Consider the following 19,595-nt stretch of genomic DNA (forward strand, 5'->3'; position numbering starts at 1 on the left):
TTGTATTCCTCAAGGTATCTAACTTCAAAAATGGTATATGTCTATCTTGATGCTACATCTGGAAATGATTTATATCATTAGTTTTCCTACTTCTGAAGTACACGTGTACTAAGAAGCGGAAAAAACTTAGTACCTAATAAAACATTATAATATATATATATATATATATATATATATATATATATATATATATATAGCATTGTATAGGTCAAAATACAATTTAGTACGTAATAGAGAGGGCCATCAATAAAATTATGCATACCGGCAAAGTGAACGACCTGAGAATAGCGTAAAATTTTCGCGATCAAGTCCAAGTAAAAAGCTAGCGAATAACAAACACAATCCACAAAAACAAAAACAACAGCGTCTCAGTGAGAGCACGAAACATGTTTTCTTGTGAAATTTATCAAAGTATATAATTTGAGTTGTGCATTGTTCTGTTCTGAACTTTCTTTATCATTATGTGTTCACGTGAGTACCGAACTGCTGTACGGCTTACGATATATATATATATATATATATATATATATATATATATATATATATATATATATATATATATATATATATATATATATATATATATATAGTTATATTGAAAAATAAAAACGATACAAAATTAAATTGTAAAAAAAATGATAAAACCAATATTAAATAATGAACTGCGTACATGTTTACATCTATTCTCTAACTTTTTAATAGTTCGTCGAATCATTATCGTCTTCATTAACGAATTGGCCATACAAATACAGTGACGATAGCATCGATTAAGGTCAAACGGCAGCAAAATCAATTTAACGTTGCAAGGACGATGTGGCTTATGGGTAAACATCGAAGAATTTTTACAGGTACTTACTTTTTTTAGGAATTGGCGATACTTAATACGATTTTGTGGGTAGAAAGGGATTATTAGTAATGGAAGTCTAAAAGTCCTATTGCTATCAATAGACCCAATCAGGTCGATCTCCACGCGGTTCCCCTTGGAAATTAGTTCTTCTTGTATTTGCCACAATGAGCTAATTAACCTACTTTCATCCTCATCGATCATCTCCCACTGGTGACCCGCCAGCGTGTACCGATAACGCAGGCGGGGTTAACATTCCATTTTCACCCATTAAAAAAATAAGAATTTGTAGGTATTATATTAACTATTTTAAATACACTATCGGGACTTAACGCGATAAAATATTTTTTATTTGCAGGTATTTAAAATATGTGTAAACAATGTAAAAATTTAAAATTAATTATTATATTAACTAGTTTAAAAATTTTACAAAAATAATATAGGGAGGGCCAATACGGATGTAGAGATCAACAATAGATAGATAGATATTTAAATACTATTAATATTATAAATGCTTAAGAATGCGTCAGGGGTGTTCTTCTCTAGAAATCTGTCCGATTTTAGAATAAGGGCATACGGGTATGCGACCCCGGCCTCCCGAGCCGCTGCAGTGTCCCAGTCCTTTCCGCAAATGCAGTGTTCTCCCCCCCTTTCCTTTTCCACATAAGTCCCTTATTCCCCTCCTTCACTCATTTCCTTTACACATTCCCAACGTTCCCTTCCTTTTTTCCTCAATCCTTTCCTTTATACCGTAGGTGGCGGAAACCACCAACTAGAGATGGGCAATCCACCTGGGTGGGTTTAAAGTCTGGTGGGTAAAAACCGGGTGTTTTGGGTTTATTGGGTTTAAACCCCATAAACACCCAAATTTTTGGGTGTTTATGATTTTGTACTTCATCATCGTCATCTCAGCCGCAAGACGTCCACTATACTGGACATAGACAATATTATTATGCAGCCTACAGAATAAAAAACTTTTAATTTGATTTTGAGTTTATTAAGAAAGAGATGAAAGTAAAATGTAAAACTACAGTCAATCACTGTCAGATTCAGAGTTATTACAAGCGATGAATTGTATAGGTTCGATAGGCTCTATTTCGTCTAAACTGTTATGTTCATTTACTTGCTCAATGAAAGCTTCTAAGGTATTTTCTTCATTAAACTGAATGTCCTCGCATTCAGCTTTATGTTTAAGATTCCAGTTATAACAAATGAATGAAATTTTTTAAGTTCTTTCAGTTGTAAGTCGATTTCTTTTGTTATTATGTATGTAGCCTTGGATACTAAAGGAACGCTCAGTGGCTGCCGAAGTACAGGGAGCTGATAGAATACGAATCGCTACTTTGCTTAACTCAGTGGAACCACAAATACCTTTCCACCATATTAGGGGCTCAATGCTATCTAATGAGCTCCATACAAATCCTCTGGCCCAAAAGTTTTCTTTAGCTTTATAACACGCCAAATCTGCCATTACATTTGACAAACTTAAGTGTTGGCTTAAATTGTAGATAAACTCCATACCCTTAAGTTCTTCCTCTTGAGTAAGTTCGACTCCTAGAGTCCTGGGGTCTAGAATATATGCTGCAAAATGTATTGGCCTCATTGCCATATTGCATCTTGAAGATACTGATGTTAGAATCTGCTGTTTGCTTTCTTCGCTCAATGTCGAAATCTCATTTAATGCAAAACGTATCTTAGCTTGTACATCTCTAAATGTAATGTATGTGCGATGCAAACGATTCTGGTCGCTCTCTAAGTAAAATATGCTTTCAGTGACTGGTTCCAAAATACTTATACATTCCCCTGTCTTCGTCCAGAAATCATCACTTAGAATTAAATCTTTAATATCTCTTGAAATTACCACATCTTCTCTAACTGTTAATATTTGCAAAGCTATCTTATTTGCTTTCAAACTTTTTAACGAAGTAACATGACTTCCCCATCTTGTAGCACAAGGCAATTTTAGTGTTTGTGTAGAATCTTCACCCTGCCTTGATTTTATCAACAAGGAACTTAATCGTTGACTCCTTTTAACAGTTTTTATTATATTTATGGCTTGCATAATAAACACAGTTACTTCTTGTATCTTTACAATATCTTGGCACAACAAGTTAAGGATATGTGCACAGCAACCGAGAGGAACAACATGTGGATATTTGAGTTTTGTTAATTCGAATGCCTTTTGTATATTTCTAGCGTTATCGCCAATAAGTACAAGAAACTTATTTGCTCCATACACTTTCATTACTTTTTCAACTTCTTGGCTAAGGTATTCACTAGTGTGAGGATTACTTTCTGTATTCAAACTTTTAACGTATGCAGGTTGAGGTTTTGATATAAGAAAGTTTATTATTCCTTCATTTCTTAAATTAGACCAGCCATCGCACTGAAGGTGTAAGTAACTACAAGCATTTAGTTCCTCATTTAACTCAAAACGCATTTCTCTATATATTTTATCTAAGTATTTTGTCGCTAAAGCTTTACGTGAAGGTATTTTAAATTTTGGTTGCAATTTTTCGAAAAATTGTATCCATAAAGGATGTTGCACCATCGATAATGGCGTCCCTGTTACAAATATAGCTCTCGCTAATTCTGTTTTTATATGATCATCGGTGTCTTGAAACTCAGCATTTATTGTAGTGTTAGCAGACGACGAGGGGCTTATAAAAGAATCATTTGTCTCTATCTCTGACAGTCCAGACATTTTGGTTTTGGACGAGCTATCTTTTATAAGTTTCATAGAGTCTTTTAATGTTTCTGGAGATTTTGGACAAGTGATAAGATGTTGAAGCATTTTGGCAGCATTACTGAATTTGTAGACCTTATTACAAAGCTTGCAAGAAACAGACTTGTTTGGTAAAGTACGGTAGTGCTCCCATATGCGTAAATCTTTAGGTCTCCCCATTGAACCTAAAAAAATGAACGATGATTAGTTGGTCTGACGAAAATTCAACAATAGAGTGCCTATTTTTTTACAATGATTATTTCTTGTTATTTACAATAAATTTATTAAAAAAATAATAAAATAAATACAAAAAACCTTTGTAAAATTACATCTCCTCGGAGGATTAAACGCAGACGCTAGTTTATTATCGTATTGTTCTGTATTTTTCTCAGCAACTTCTTTAATTCGATTAAGCTCACAGAATACCGACGCTAAGTGGTTGCACTTTCAGTGCGATCACATTCCGTACGGTGAGTGAGGGAGTCCGGAGGCCCATCCCATACCCATCCCATACCCATCCCTTTCCTATTCCTAAAATCCTTTCCCCAACCCCGTCCCCCTATCTTACAACACGCAACCATGGCAGTGGAATTAAAAAAAAATAGCATACCCCAGGGAGGTACCAGTAACCATGTTGCTGGAGAATCCTCTCTCGAGCAACCACGCTCGGGCTGCCCTGCGTATTCTGGGGGGGCAAAATTCCGCTCTTTGGAACCAAGGGCAAACGGAGCAAGATTTCTACGGCATCCCCTTCGCTCAATGTGAGCTTCTGCAATATCAGGGGATTACATTCTAACCTAAACGCTGTCCACCACCACCTAGAAACGGCGCGGCCGGCATTGCTCTTTCTAACGGAGACACAGATATCCTCTCCAAACGAAACTTCATACCTGACGTACCCGGGCTATAAACTTGAACATTGTTTTGTTTCGCGTGCCGGTGTATGCGCGTATGTCAGAGAGGATATCTGCTGTCTTGGAACTCTTGAAGGTACGGACCTGTCTATTTTATGGCTGCGCGTAGACTGAAATGACCATCCTCGCGTCTATGCATGCCTATACAGGTCCCACAGCGGTAACATCGAAACCGACCAACTCATTGAGCACGTCCAAATGGCTACAGATTCCCTGCTCGAACAGATTCCTTCCGCTGAAGTCGTGATTCTTGGCGATTTTAATGCCCACCATACCGAATGGCTTGGTTCACGTACAACCGACTATGCGGGAAGATCTGTTCATGACTTTGCTTTGGCTTATGGTCTGACGCAGCTTGTTTCCTCGCTAGTTTGCCCTCTGGGACTCGAGCTTTCTGGTCTCTTGCCAAAGCTGCACAAGGGAATTTCTGTAAGTCATCTTTTCCACCATTGCGCAGGGAGGATGACTCGTTGGCCCAGAACGCTAAGGAAAAGGCCGATCTTCTTGGATCCATCTTTGCGTCAAACTCGACATTGGATGACGGGATGAAATCACCACCGACCATCACGTGTTGTAGGAGCTCTATGCCTGACATTAAATTCACGCATAGCTCAGTGCGTAGAGCACTTTTCTCCCTCGAAATCCATAAGTCGAGTGGGCCCGATGGTATTCCTCCAATTGTGCTTAGGACGTGCGCACCAGAGTTGGCTCCGGTTCTTACGCGTCTTTTTCGGCTTAGCTACTCATCGGGCATAGTCCCAAAGTTTTGGAAGACTGCTCTGGTGCATCCGATCCTAAAAAGGAGATCGCTCAGATCCAGCTAACTATAGGCCCATAGCTATCACTTCCTTATTCTCGAAGGTTATGGAATCCATCATTAACCGTCAACTGCTCCGGTACCTAGAAGAGCACCAGCTGATCTGTGATCGCCAGTACGGCTTTCGACAGGGACGTTCGGTTGGTGATCTTTTAGCTTACTTAACACACCGATGGGCAGTGGCAATCGAGAGTAAGGGAGAGGCCTTAGCAGTTAGTCTGGATATCGCGAAGGCCTTTGATCGGGTGTGGCATAGAGCGCTGCTTTCAAAGCTACCTTCATTTGGGTTGCCTGCGAGACTGTGCATTTGGGTCGCCAGTTTTCTCAAGGAACGTAGCATTAAGGTCGTAGTCGACGGAGCATGCTCTGATTTAAAACCTTTGAATGCTGGTGTCCCGCAAGGCTGTGTACTATCTCCAACTCTGTTTCTTCTGCATATCAATGATATGTTACAGATAAGTAATATTCATTGCTATGCAGACGACAGTACAGGAGATACATTATATACCGGTCATGCAAAGATCTCGCGGGCACATACCGATGAGTGCCGGAATAGACTTGTGTCTGAAATCGAAACTTCACTCCATCAAGTTTCGATCTGGGGTGAACAAAATCTTGTCCAATTTAACCCCAAAAAGACACAAGTCTGCGCGTTTACCGCAAAAAAGACGCCGTTTGTCGTATCTCCTCACTTTCAGGGCACTTCCCTTGATAAAAAGTCGAGTCTAGGAATTCTGGGCGTTGATATATCTTGCGACGTCCAGTTTTGCGGTCATCTGGAGGAGAAGGCTAAGATAGCTTCCAAAAAGTTAGGAGTACTCAATAGGGTGAGACGATATTTCATGCCAGAACACCGCCTGAAATTATATAAAGCCCAAGTCAGGCCGCATATGGAATACTGTTCTCACCTGTGGGCAGGAGCGCCACAGTACCAACTCCTTCCGTTAGACCGCATTCAAAGTCGGGCGGCTCGAATTATCGATAGTCAACGCCTTACTGTCCGACTCGACCCACTGAAACTGCGCAGAGATGTTGCATCTCTGTGCATCTTCTACCGAATTTATCATGGGGAGTGTTCTGAGGAATTGTTCGGATTGATACCTGCTGCTGATTTTCACCACCGTACAACCCGCCACAAACTAAAGTTTCATCCCAATCATCTGGACGAGTGGCGGTCTTCCACCGTGCGTTTTTCAAGGCACTTTCTTCCACGCACAACCATTCTTTGGAATCAACTTCCAGCAGCAGTATTTCCGAACCGATACGACAACATAACCTTCAAGAAAAGAGTATATTCCTTTTTAAAAGGCCGGCAGCACACCTGCAATGCCGCTGGTGTTGTGGGTGATCATGGGCGGCGGTAGTCACTTACCATCAGGTGAGCCGCATGCTCGTTTGCCCCCTGTGTTGTAAAAAAAAAAAAAAAAAAAAAAAAAAGGTACTTACGCATATTATGTTAAAAATAAATATCTAGTACACATCTTAGGCTATCCACCATTATTATCCAATGACGACTCTCAGCTAACTATGCACTATCATCCAAAATAAACGTGTATGGAAAATTTTATCCCAGTCGGTTGAGGATTGAGGATAATTGCATCAACATACGAACATACCTACATACTTTTATTTACATAACGCAAGCTAAATAAAAGCTTGTAATAATACATCTAATTTTAAGTTAAAATTGTTAAGTGATCATGATATAATTGTATCATTCAAAAATCCACTTACCTTTAATTATTTCTTGTTAAGTATAAATATTATTTCAAATCTGCTCCCTTAATATGCACTTTTTTACTGCTTTTCCTACCTAACACGTTACCAGGAAGTCACGTTACCAGAGTCAGAGTAATAGTGAACACGTTTGACAGTGATTGTCGTCGCCTCATATTCAGCGTCGACGAATAGGGGAATCCCCAGTCATAATGTATTGCATGCGTGGCGGTCTTACTTCAAATCCATAAACAAAGAGATAATTACAGAACTCGATACTAGATGGCGCTGTTTTTGTTTGAAGAAAGTTTGCGGGCTAAAATACATAGAATTTCATCAATGACTTCCACAAAGAACAACATTTCTGTTTTTTCTAAGTCCGTATCTCTTCCGTATATTTCATAAGATATAAGCTTGGGCTACATTGTTATGCAACGTGATTTTGTCGCTGTCTTGCTAGCAGGGTTGACAGATATACGATTTAAATCGTACTCATACTATTATTTGTATATTTTTTAATGTACGATCGTAAAGATTATGATCGTAATTCGCACAAAAACATACGACTTTTTGGTTACCTGGCAACATTTTTATTATGAAACGAACATGCTCACATCATCAGTCACATGCAACAATTTATTGGGGATTTCCCCTTCACATCTGGCAGTCCTGCTTGCTAGAATATAGGTAAGTCAGCCACAGTTACTGACGATCGATATTTAAAGGGTATTGTTTTTGTGCTAAATATTTCATAAAAACGTTATTTAATACTTTGTGGATTATTAATTTAGTTGATAATCACTGGAAGTAAAATGGATGCTAATTTGAGAGATCAAGATCTTCGTATAAAACAGTTAATAAAAGAAAATCTACGTAAGTACTCTTTTTATACCTAGGTAGGTAAGGTATAATAAACACAAAAGGTACTTAGATCGCGTGTGTTCGAAGCATTTATTCTAATAAATTTAATTTAAAATTGTAGAAAGAAAAAAATGTCTGCCAAGCCGTAGCCGAAGCCGATCTCCAAATATATTTGGCGATAGTGAGACCCAGTGTCCAGATGATTTACCCAGCGTCGTCGCAACAAAGAAAAAAACGAGGATAAAGTAAAAGAAAATTTACTGAAAGAAGAAACAAACTGTTCTAAATGCTTAATTTATGGAGAAGAGGATAAAAGAAATGAGTATTTCGGACTGTTAGTGGCTCAAGAATTTAAATATATACGGCCATGTGTGCGAACGAGGTGTTATGAAGAAATTTTAAAGTATCTACGGGAAGCAAAAGGCCAACATGTTGATCAACTGCAACATGAAAACACTGAAAATTAATTACTTTCATTTTATTATATATAGATTTTTAAAATTTCCTGAAATATTATTAGTTAACGTTTTATTTAATATTGTAGAATTGATCAATACAATTTATAAAAATAATTTATTGGTATTACTTACATATTTTCAAAAAAATACGTAAAAACCTATTTTTTTGGGTGATTATGGGAGTTTATGGGTGTTTATTGGGTTTTTACCAAAGCACCGGGTTTAAACCCGGTGCTTTGCCCATCTGTACCACCAACAAATGCATTCCCAAAGAGGGTTGACGTCAGGCAGGTGGCCGGTTGTAAAACTAAAAACCAAGTCTTTTTGTAATATGGATAAAATCATATTACGCCGACACCAAATGGTTGGGATAAGGGTAAGATGATGATGATGATTAGAAATGCTTAAGAAGGTAAGTTTGGATGAATGGATGTATGGGTAAATGTTTGTCATTTTTTTAAGCAAAAACTACTAAAAGAATTCTAAAATAAATTGGTTTACAGGTATATTATATTTTACTTAGGACATAGATTACTCTACGCAGTGATTCAAGTGGGCAAGACCGCGGAATACAGTTAGTGAAAAATATTTTTACAAAAACAAGCTCTTTTATCAGCAAACAATTTTTTTCTTATAGCCACCTAACGAATATATACAACTAAATAAAAGCTTTGAGAGTGTTTTACTTATTTTACCTAAATTTTTTTTAACTGTTTATCTAATAATACTAATATGTAATAATTGGGGGGAAAGGGATTGTTAGTAATGGAGAATAAAAATCCCATTGCTAGCAATATACCCAGCCAGATCGACCTCCTCGCGGTTCCCCCTGGAAACGAAACTATCATGGTTAATTCCTGATGAATTCATCATGATGGAGTAACTGGCCTGTTTTTATTCTCATCGATCACCATTCACTGGTGCTCCGCTAGCGTATCCCGTTAGCGCAGACGGGGTTACCATTCCATTTTCATCCATCAAAAAAAAAAATGTAATAATTAAAGATTGTGTTCCATAAAAAAACCGACTTCAGTTGTTACAAAACTAGTTATTTTGAATTAAAAACTAAATCATTGAATCGAAATTGCTAAAATTTCTATAAGACTAATCTGTAAGTATATCCTTACAAAAAAAAATTGTTCAGAACTGACGAAGTTGATTGATAACAAACAAAAAAATACAACCGAATTGAGATCCTTTTTCTTTCTGAAGTCGGTTAAAAATTAGTTACTAAAAATAAAGGGTAAAAGGTAGCAATTTCTGATGCAATCTGAAGTATAACTTCTGATCAGAGTCGAGGCTTTAAACTTGAAATCATAATAAAGACTTAGTTTTACAAATGATACTACATCCGTTTTTTTTTTTATAACTTGTGTGATCGCTTTAGTCTTATTCTTAATACATGATGCAATGTCATTTGGCCTTACGCAATTGAAATGACAAATTACTGCGCTCATTCAAAAAATATGCTTACCACAGTTATAGGTAATCATTTTTAGGTCACACTGGTAAAGTGTTGTAACTTCATTAAAGCATTTAATAATACTAATTGGTACCTATATTAAAATGCATACGTTAATACTATTTGGTATTATAAGTTAATAGATAATAGATATTTATTTTCAACTTTATTTTTATTATATAAATAAGGTTGAAAATAAATCTAATATATAAAATTCTCGTGTCACGGTGTTTGTTACCAAACTCCTCCGAAACGGCTTTACCGATTTTAATTAAATTTTGTGTGCATACTAGGTAGGTCTAAGAATCGGCCAACATCTATTTTTTATACCCCTCAATAATGAGGGTGACCCACCCCAAATTTTTTTTTTATTTCTTTGACATTTTTTTTTATTTTTATTTTATTATAATTTAGCATTGAAAAATACATACACCTACACATTTATAGTGTTAGCTATTATTTTTTATTGGACTAAAAGAAATAGCTAATAACTCCAAATAATGTATATGGCAAAATAACGTTTGCTGGGTCAGCTAGTATCTATATATAATATAGGTAAAAGTTGTATTTTATTTCATACATCTATTATTGAGTAAATCGAAATTGGTGACTTTCATTTTCAACAGATTTAAAAAAAGAGGATCTCAATACGGTTGTATTTTTTTATGTCTGTTAGCTCATAACTCCGTCAGTTCTAGATCGATTTAGAAAATTCGTTTTTTTTTTAACTGAAAGGATATCCTTACTTGGTCCCATTGAAATGTTTATCAAAATCGATTTAGTAGTTTAGTTTTTATATCAAAATAACTGGTTTCGTCACGACTGAAGTTGATTTTTTTATGAAAATTACAAAAAAGACATAGAATAAGAGTGTCTTGATCACATTTACTAACATAAGTTAAGTAAATTATAATTCAAAATGGACCTTATGTTGTATGAATAAATATTATTATATTCCTTGGTCGAAACTTTGTATATATTTTATATATACAAATACACTACATGTATTATATATTGTATATATATACATACAAATACATGTATATATTTTATATATAGAAACACATTTGAAATAAACTGAATTTTGGAACGGCGTGCCACGTTATCGTCATTCAATCTATACCCCAGTGGGAGACAAACGTGACGGATATGTATGTATTTTGACAATGAAGTCGACGGCGCGGTGAACGTTACAATTATAAGGAATGACTATTCAAAAATGTTTATAATTAAGTTAGCTTGAATGAAAGTTTAGCCGTGTAATACCGGCATAGAATAGACCACCCCTTCCTAAGCCGTGGGTGTCGTAAGAGCCGATTAAGGAAGGACGAGGGATAGCAGTAGCGTACCTTTTAAAACATCTCTAAAGCCTGACTGCGGTTGCCAATCCGTCTACTAAGCGCGGCAACCACTGGCAAAACCCCTAAGGGGAGGCTTATGTTCAGCAGTGGACAGTTAAAGGCTGATATGACGATGATGACGAATGAAAATTATTTATATTTATCGTTACATTTCAGCGATTTCTAAAAAGAAGAGGTTCCCAATTTGACTGCTTTTTGTAGGTGTATCGATATAATAGCCCTTTTACAAACCCGTAATTTACTCGTAGTAAATTACAGCGTAATAGCGAACTGCAAAGCTGTTCCCACGCAACTACAATTATTCAATAATATCAGACTACTAGTGAAAAGAAGGTTCTGTAAAGTATAATTTACTATCACCATACAATTTTTTATTGTTAATATACACGCGTGTTAGTTCGTGTATAAGAGACCCAAGGGATTCAACACTAGGCTATCACTTTTTGCCCCGTAAGTGACCCAACACGAAGGTTTATATATTTATTTAAACTCTAAGAAGGTAAGATTTAAATTTTCAAATTTCAATATTCACGTGACAAAGATCTTTTAATCGGTATTCGCTGAGGAATGATAGATAAGGATGAAACAGATCAGTTTGTCCATCGTGACATAATTTTTACTTACCTCTTGGTTTCTCAACGGCTCAATCAATATATTCCGAGTACATGGAAGACATCATGAGTAAAGATTAGTACATCATCATTTCACCCATTATTCGTCCACGCTGGACTTAAGCCTCCCCCACAGACTGCCATAAAGATTGGTCCTGAGCCACCTGCATCCACTGACTCACTGCAACAACTTACGATCAATGGATGGGCAGCAGCGTCCTTAAAATATCTCAAAAGACCTAACTGCGGTTACCAACCCGCCAGCTAAGCGTGACAACTACTGGTAAAACCCTCCAATGGTAAACACCGTAAACAAATATTAGTACATACATATCTATAAAAATAAACTGCCTACCTGATAGCTCCCAATAAGGTATGCCGCATTAAGTCTGAGTGTCTCATTGTCACTTGTATAGAACACAATCTTTTTCTTCGGGTTCTTGTCCAACTCCTCATTGAGTTTCTTGCAGAACTGGTACAGATGGCACAGGTGATAGGGTCCAAAGTCGAAATAGAAGTTCTCGTAGACAATGTCATCCTCTATGTGGAAGTACTTGCTGTTCCTTGTGGGCTTTGGTTTGTATCCGGATTTTAAAGTGGCGAAGTACAGTCTATCTGGAAAACGTATAAAACCTTTAGTAGCCTTGGGCTTGTCCGTTACAGTTGAATGAAGGTCGAATGAAGCTTGTAGCAGTGTAAGGCAGCGTAGTCGATTGCCCATGGATTTTATTTGTTTATTAATACTTTTGCACATATTAAAATATGTCTACAGGGCGGACTTAATGCCTGATGGCATTTTCTAACAGTCAACCGTTACGCTAAACAGGCAGTGCATTGGTTTAACAAAATGAAAAAAATTTTGATACATAATAACATTAATACACTTACAAAAATTAAATGTACATAAATTACATACGATACATATATAAATAACTATGAATAATACATATTAATATAATAAACATATAAGTTATGGCTAATCACATAATAGTAGATTGAAGCTCTTCATTGTTGTGAAAATAATGATCACGAAAGGTCTTTTTGTAAGAAAATTTTATGTGTATTTATATTCTCCTTTCCTTTTAAATTTTAGTAGAAGAGTGGAAAGGAAATACACACCATTTAGACCTTTTATTGAGCATTAAGAGTTAATAAGTTTTGTTATGTAGACTCGAGTATGCATAAATATATGTAAATACAAGTATAGGTAATAATAAATACATAGGGGGAAAAGGATTGTTAGCAATGGAGTTTGACAGCCCCATTGCTAGCAATATACCTTATTAGGTCGACCTCCACGTGGTTCCCCCTGGAAACCATCGTGAACAATTCTTGTTGAATTCGTCACGACGGGCTAACTGACTTACTTCATCCTCACCTATTATTCTTCACTGGTGCCCCGCCGGTGTATACCGATAGCGCGGGTGCGGTTACCATTCCATTATCATCCATTTAAAAAAAAAAATAATAAATACAAATTCCATGTGAAAACATGCTAGTGGGTAAAATTTATTTTTCTAGTGATATTTTTAATACCATAGAGAATGACACATAAGCAAAAAGCCAACTTGATGGAAAGTGGTGTTATGCTTTCAACTCTCAGCCAAATTTCATCAAAACATTTAAAATATCTATCTAGAAATATATAATACAACTTTCACTTTTAAAATATTAATTAAAGTTTAGATACGACATTAACATTTAGTTACGGCTTAAATTAAAATTAATTAATTTAAATTTTTAATTAACTAAACTTGTCAACTTTTAACAGACAAAAAAGACACCAAAATAAGTGTTAGCGATGTAAATTTTCAAATATCTAGCTCCATTTGTGTCAGTCGTTGTTCATCTTACCTAAACAAATAACAAACTAGTTATATATGACCAATTTATACCTATATTTCAATAATTTATTAGCATTTGCTTAGTCATAAAGAATAGTGTTTTATTTAAGACCTACATGCGAAGATCGTATGGCGTCCACACACATTCCCAAAGTTGACAGATAGCGATAGTTTATCTCGTACAGACATTTGTCTCTGTAATTCGTATAATATGACAAATCGCCCTATAACTTTACCCTTTATACTGAAACGATGTTACTGAGAACTTAGAACAAATATATAATAAAACAACAAATAGGTACATATATAACAGACTAGCTTTCAGTCGCGATTTCGTCCGCGTGACACAAGCCTGACTGCGCGCCTCGGCCCGCTGAGCGCGAGCTGTAGGCGCTTGCTCGCGTCACAGTTGGTCATGACTAAGGATCACGAAATGATTCCGAAAGTAGTCAAGCTTCTTCAATCTATTTACACGTAAGTTAAACCAGTAGTTATTATATTAAAATATATTTGTATGTATGTTTTTGAATAGCAATCTTTTCTTTTTACAACACAGGGGGCAAACGAGCATGCGGCTCGACTGGTGGTAAGTGACTACCGCCGCCCATGATCAGCCACAACACTAAAGGCATTGCAGGTGTGCTACAGGCCTTGTAAAAAGGAATATGCTCTTTTCTTGAAGGTTTTGTTGTCGTATCTCACAATGAGATTCTATGAAACATCTCGTAAAATTACTAGATAAAAAATAATTTCTTTTATTATAACAAAATTTATTTGGTCACGATACAAGAAGCTTCCTTGTACGGAGAAAAATCTATTTGTAAAATATAAAATCTAGGCTATTGTTAGATTCGTCTTAATATACTACAAGAACTATGGACTATATGAAGACAGTATGAAATAAACATTATTAGTATTTCGGCCGTTAACTGTCCCCTGCTGAACATAAGCCTTCCCCATAAGGGGAATTTTGCCAGTAGTTGCCACGCTTGGCAGGTGGGTTGCCAACCGCAGTTAGGCTTTTAGCGATGTTTTAAGAGGAACGCTGCTGCCTATCCCTCGCCCTTTCTTAATCGCCTCTTACGACACCCACGGGAAAGGAAAGGGCGGCTCATTCTATGCCAGGACACACTTGGCGAATAAACATGGCGGTCTAAAAACGGCGTATAAAACTTGCAAAATTTATAATTAGTAATTCAGTCGAGTTTTCAGTAGTCGTCGATACTGGTAACACATATTTTTACACATTAATCATTATTTATATGTCCAAGGCGTGTTCACATTGTGCTTTACAAAGTCGTAGTACAAACGACCTTGTCACTACTAATCGCTCCTATGAGACCGATGTATAACAGCGTATTCCTATTGTGACGTATTCTGTGTTTATTGGAACGTGACATAAAATAAAACTTGAGCGCAACTAAAACCTAGTCATAGTATTAATAGCGGCTTCATCGTAAAACGCGACAGTGGTATATTACTTTGTAGTTCCTATAGGGGCGCTTTATATTTACCGTAGCAGTATGGTACGATTTTACTATCACGAAATATGAGATCAAATTATATGGAACTACGACCCGCCCCGGACACGCACGGGTGCAAGTTATTACAAAACGTTGAATTTAATTAGGATCTTATCTTCTCATCTTATCATATTAATGTATGTGAATGTGAATTTTTGTAAGGAAAGATGGATAGATTACCAGAGAGAGACTTTGTACAAAAGTCGATTGCTTAGGTACCTCTGTCCCATTCGTGTTTCTACCGTGAAGCAGTTGTTTGCATGGCTGTGTTTCGGTTTGAAGGGTGGGATATGGCGTGAATTTACTGGGTAGAGAGGAATAACATCTGAGTCCTCAAGAATGGCAACGCATGGGGGTTATCATGGGCAAAACAGTATACAAATGCATGCACATATATATTCATCCCAATATAGATGCATCTATCTATCATTCACGCAAAAAATATTAAACGTATGTATATGAAATTTGGTTCATATACAATACCAGAGGGTACAAAAGTCGTTTGCTTGGACACTTGCCTCATTCGTGTTTTTACTGTGAAGCAGTTGTATTTGCATGGTTGTGTTTCGGTTTGAAGGGTGGGATATGGCAGTGAATTTACAGGGCACAGAGAAATAACACCTTAGTCCTCAATGGTAACGGTATAGTCCAAAATGGTAACGCATGGAGGTATCATGGGGGAAACAGTATACTCTGTTATGTCAATGGCATTGTTGATGTCTATAGGCGACAGTTACCACTTTCCATCATAAGTTAATCTAATTGTCTATTAGTAGGTAAATCATCATATAGTTGCATAAAAAAAGTATGTCTACGACATTGTAAACTTAAAAGCTTCGTACATTTTTCTTTCCTATTATTATTATCGTGACGGTAAATTTGTATGATATCGTAAATTATGAAAGCTTCTAGATGCTTAGGCATTTTTACAGGATCAATAAATATGTGTCTTCTATTTTAAACGGCGTTGATATGCCACTGTGTTGACTGGAAATCTCTTTTAGAGATAAGTTCGCCTTTGCTTACTTTGTTAGTAATTTGTTATTTTTAGATTATTATTACACTACACAGATGTTAATACACGTGTTACTTTTTATTGATTCTTCTGTATTTACGTGTTTTCTTTCTTTTGACAAGTTGTTACCGTAACCTATGAACGGTACGCTACGAAGGGGGGAAGGGATTGTTGGCAATGGGGTCTGACGTATTGCTAGCAATATACCCTGTCAGGTCGACCTCCAATCGGTACCCCCTGGAAACCATCGTAGTTAATTCTAGTAGAAGTCGTCACGATGGACTAACTGACCTGTTCTCATTGTCACCTATCATCCCTCACTGGTGCCCCACCAGCGTGTATCGATGGCGTAGGCGGAGTTACCATTCCATTATCACCCATTAAAAAAAAGTACGCTACGAAGGAACCGTAAGCTGTAATCTCTGGGGATTTTCCAAGAGACAATTATTTGGGATTCTTAGCTAGCAAGCATCGGTAGGGAATTTTTCCACAACTTGAGCGTTCAAGGGAGGAAGTGTATACAAAACTGCCCCGTATGCCCCATTCAAGTTCAAAGGAATGACACTGGATTACCTGTCGGTTTCGCTTCTTTTGGGTCATTTTATGGAATTCTACTTTGTACATACAACTTGCGGATTTGTACATACAGCTATCGTTATTCTTTTTTTTGTCATTTTTATAGACATACATAAAAAAATTTTAGTTGCGTAATAATTTTTCTAACTGTATTCCTATTCTAAGCAATTTGTTTTTATAATTTTTTTTTCCTAAATATAATAAACTCGATAACAATAGCAATTATAGGCCTATACGATTGCAACACTAGTTTGTTTCTGTAAAGAACATTTTTAATACCAATTATAATAGTGGAAATTTCAAATCCCCAAACGATAAGATTACTTTTGAATTGGAAATTATATTTCTGTAGACGCATAATATATACAGTTTAATGGAGACATTTAGGCTGAAATAGCTTATTATTAACATAACAACATAAGTTTAAAGTACGTATGTTATTTGCGTGAAACAACGAAATTCATGAATAATAAAAGGGTGGAAGTTTTGTAGGGTTGAAACATTTGAAACGGTTGGACTACCAGCGTTCACCTATACATTGGTTAAAAGTTAGAGATTAATTTTTTTTTTATACAACTGAGATTGGCAAACAAGCTGACGGCCCATCTGATGGAAAGTGGTAACCGTCGCCTATAGACATGAACAGTACCATGGACATAACAGAGTATACTGTTTCGTCCATGATACCCCCCATGCGTTGCCATTCCTGAGGATTCAGGTGTTATTCCTCTGTACCCAGTAAATTCACGCCATTAATTGTGTGATAGTTCAAAGATCCTTGGAAATATCATCAATAGTATTAACAAATAATATACTATATTTTCTCCTTTCAGTTATTTATTTATTCATTAAAATAACTAATACATTATGACATTAATAATCAAATTAATGTTAAAAACCTAGTGTGCTTACATACAAAATTATAATAAAGGTGTTTAACCCTACTTCAGATATTTCTAAGCCGCTTCTAATATCTTTGGCAGGCTACTACTAAAAACGTTAGTGATGTTTATAGTATTATTTAATAACTATTAATATCAAATCATCACAATTCTGACAGTACCATAATTAAAATGATAAACATAAAATGATGAACAATAATTTTATCATCTTTTCATCAAGTTTTAAATAAAGCTAATGCAACTCGATAACTTGCAGGACTATGGGTGACCCTGTATAAACAAACACAGTTAGTGGTCGCGAGGACTTTAAAAATATTGCAAGAATTCGGTGGATTAATTGCATATATATTTATTAAGCAATATGGGACTGATCTACTTTGATATTGAATTAGAACACATTTTGCTCCAAAACTGCATATACGTATACTTGCATATATGTAACTGCAATTATGTTATTACCGACAGGAATTCACTAAAGAATAAACAAAATTTACTCATTTGAAACATATTAATCAATACTTAGCGACTTGATGCTTATATAGTTCAAGTTAATAGAAATATTAAACTTTAAACATAATTAATATGTTTATTTTACATGAAATAGTGAAAGAGTTAGCGTGATAGCAAAATTAAGAAAAGTTCAGTGCATTTGTACAATGCAAACAACAAAGTTATTTACAGAGAACTTAGGCTATATTTGCAACGGTTAGTTGTTGAAGTTTTGGTAATGCATATTAAATTAGTAAACAGATTTGTTTCTGTTTACTAAAAAAAAATTGATTCATAACTATTAGAGATAAAAATGTGGAAACTTAATTCAAAAACATAATTTTAAGTAAAAATATATATTTCAATTCTCTCTAACATCTTGGTCATCAAATTAGAATAGTATGAACTTTTTAAAAAATAAAATCACAATTTGAAAATGGTGATTTGATTTCTCTATTTTTCCTTTATTTTTCATTTACGAGAACATAATACAATAAATATTATAACATGAAATTTAGGAATATTATATTATGTCGGTTACAAGCAAAATGCAGCGAGGTGTTCCACAAGGATGTACTCTAGGCCCAGTCTTGTCGCACACAATTGAAAATTTAAATTAGTTCCATCTGTGTGTAGTTCAATAATGTAAGATAAAAAAATTCAATTTCCGCGCGTACTATATTACCACTAGGTAATATACGTAAACAACATTTGATTCTCCTAGTGGAAAATCAAATTTTTCCACGATAAAATATAACAAGGTGGAAAAAAAGTTGTCCAGTTCTTGTTAGCTTCGCAGTTGGCAACCCTATTTTGGGGTGTCCTGTTGTTGCATGCTTCTTAGTAATTTAATCAATGCATTGTGCTAGCCAGTACGAACGTACGTTATTTTCTATTAACCAACCGTCTTTATGTCACTCAACTTGATCAGTTTGTGGTAGCATGCGATCGTAATGACCTTGAGAAATTGAAGTACATTTGAATATATTGATGCTACAGATAAATAAAATTCTAAATTATGCAGATCCTAACATTATACTTTCAACCTAGCGAAGAAGGTAAATCCTAATCGCCGGGTTTTGTAGTGATGCAAAAGGTAAAACTATGTTATGTATAATAAATTAAATAAAAAAGTAATAAATAAAAAAAAAGATTACATATTATTCTTACAAAATACAAACGTACACATACACATCACACCTACACACACATACACATGCACACTATGCGCATACATATTACACACTAAAAAATTATTGTTTATATGTATTATTAAGTGATGTAAATCTATATATGGAACTATAACTAAATTGTAACTTGGGAAGGCACTAGTTTCTGGCATACAGTTAACGCTAATTTGGGAGTAAGGACTACATGTAATTTTATTAAATATAGTTCAATAAAAAGATTATTATTAAAAAAAAAAGACAATAGTCTCAAATCCAAGACTTTAAAATTTTCGAAACTTTTGACAATG

General features: G+C 35.5%; 1 protein-coding gene across 1 annotated transcript in view; it reads right to left on the reverse strand.

Annotated features, from left to right (window-relative positions):
- LOC113519410 (dual specificity protein phosphatase CDC14A-like) overlaps positions 1 to 19,595 on the reverse strand; it is a 36,726-nt gene that overhangs the window by 7,647 nt on the left and 9,484 nt on the right. The window contains exon 3 of the mRNA XM_026904508.3: positions 12,125 to 12,384. Coding sequence (XP_026760309.2) covers positions 12,125 to 12,384 — 260 coding nt within the window. The remainder of the gene's footprint in view (positions 1 to 12,124; positions 12,385 to 19,595) is intronic.

This window comes from Galleria mellonella, unplaced genomic scaffold (genome assembly GCF_026898425.1).
Source record: "Galleria mellonella isolate WM207_F2 unplaced genomic scaffold, CSIRO_AGI_GalMel_v1 utg352, whole genome shotgun sequence".
Classification (NCBI taxonomy): domain Eukaryota; kingdom Metazoa; phylum Arthropoda; class Insecta; order Lepidoptera; family Pyralidae; genus Galleria; species Galleria mellonella.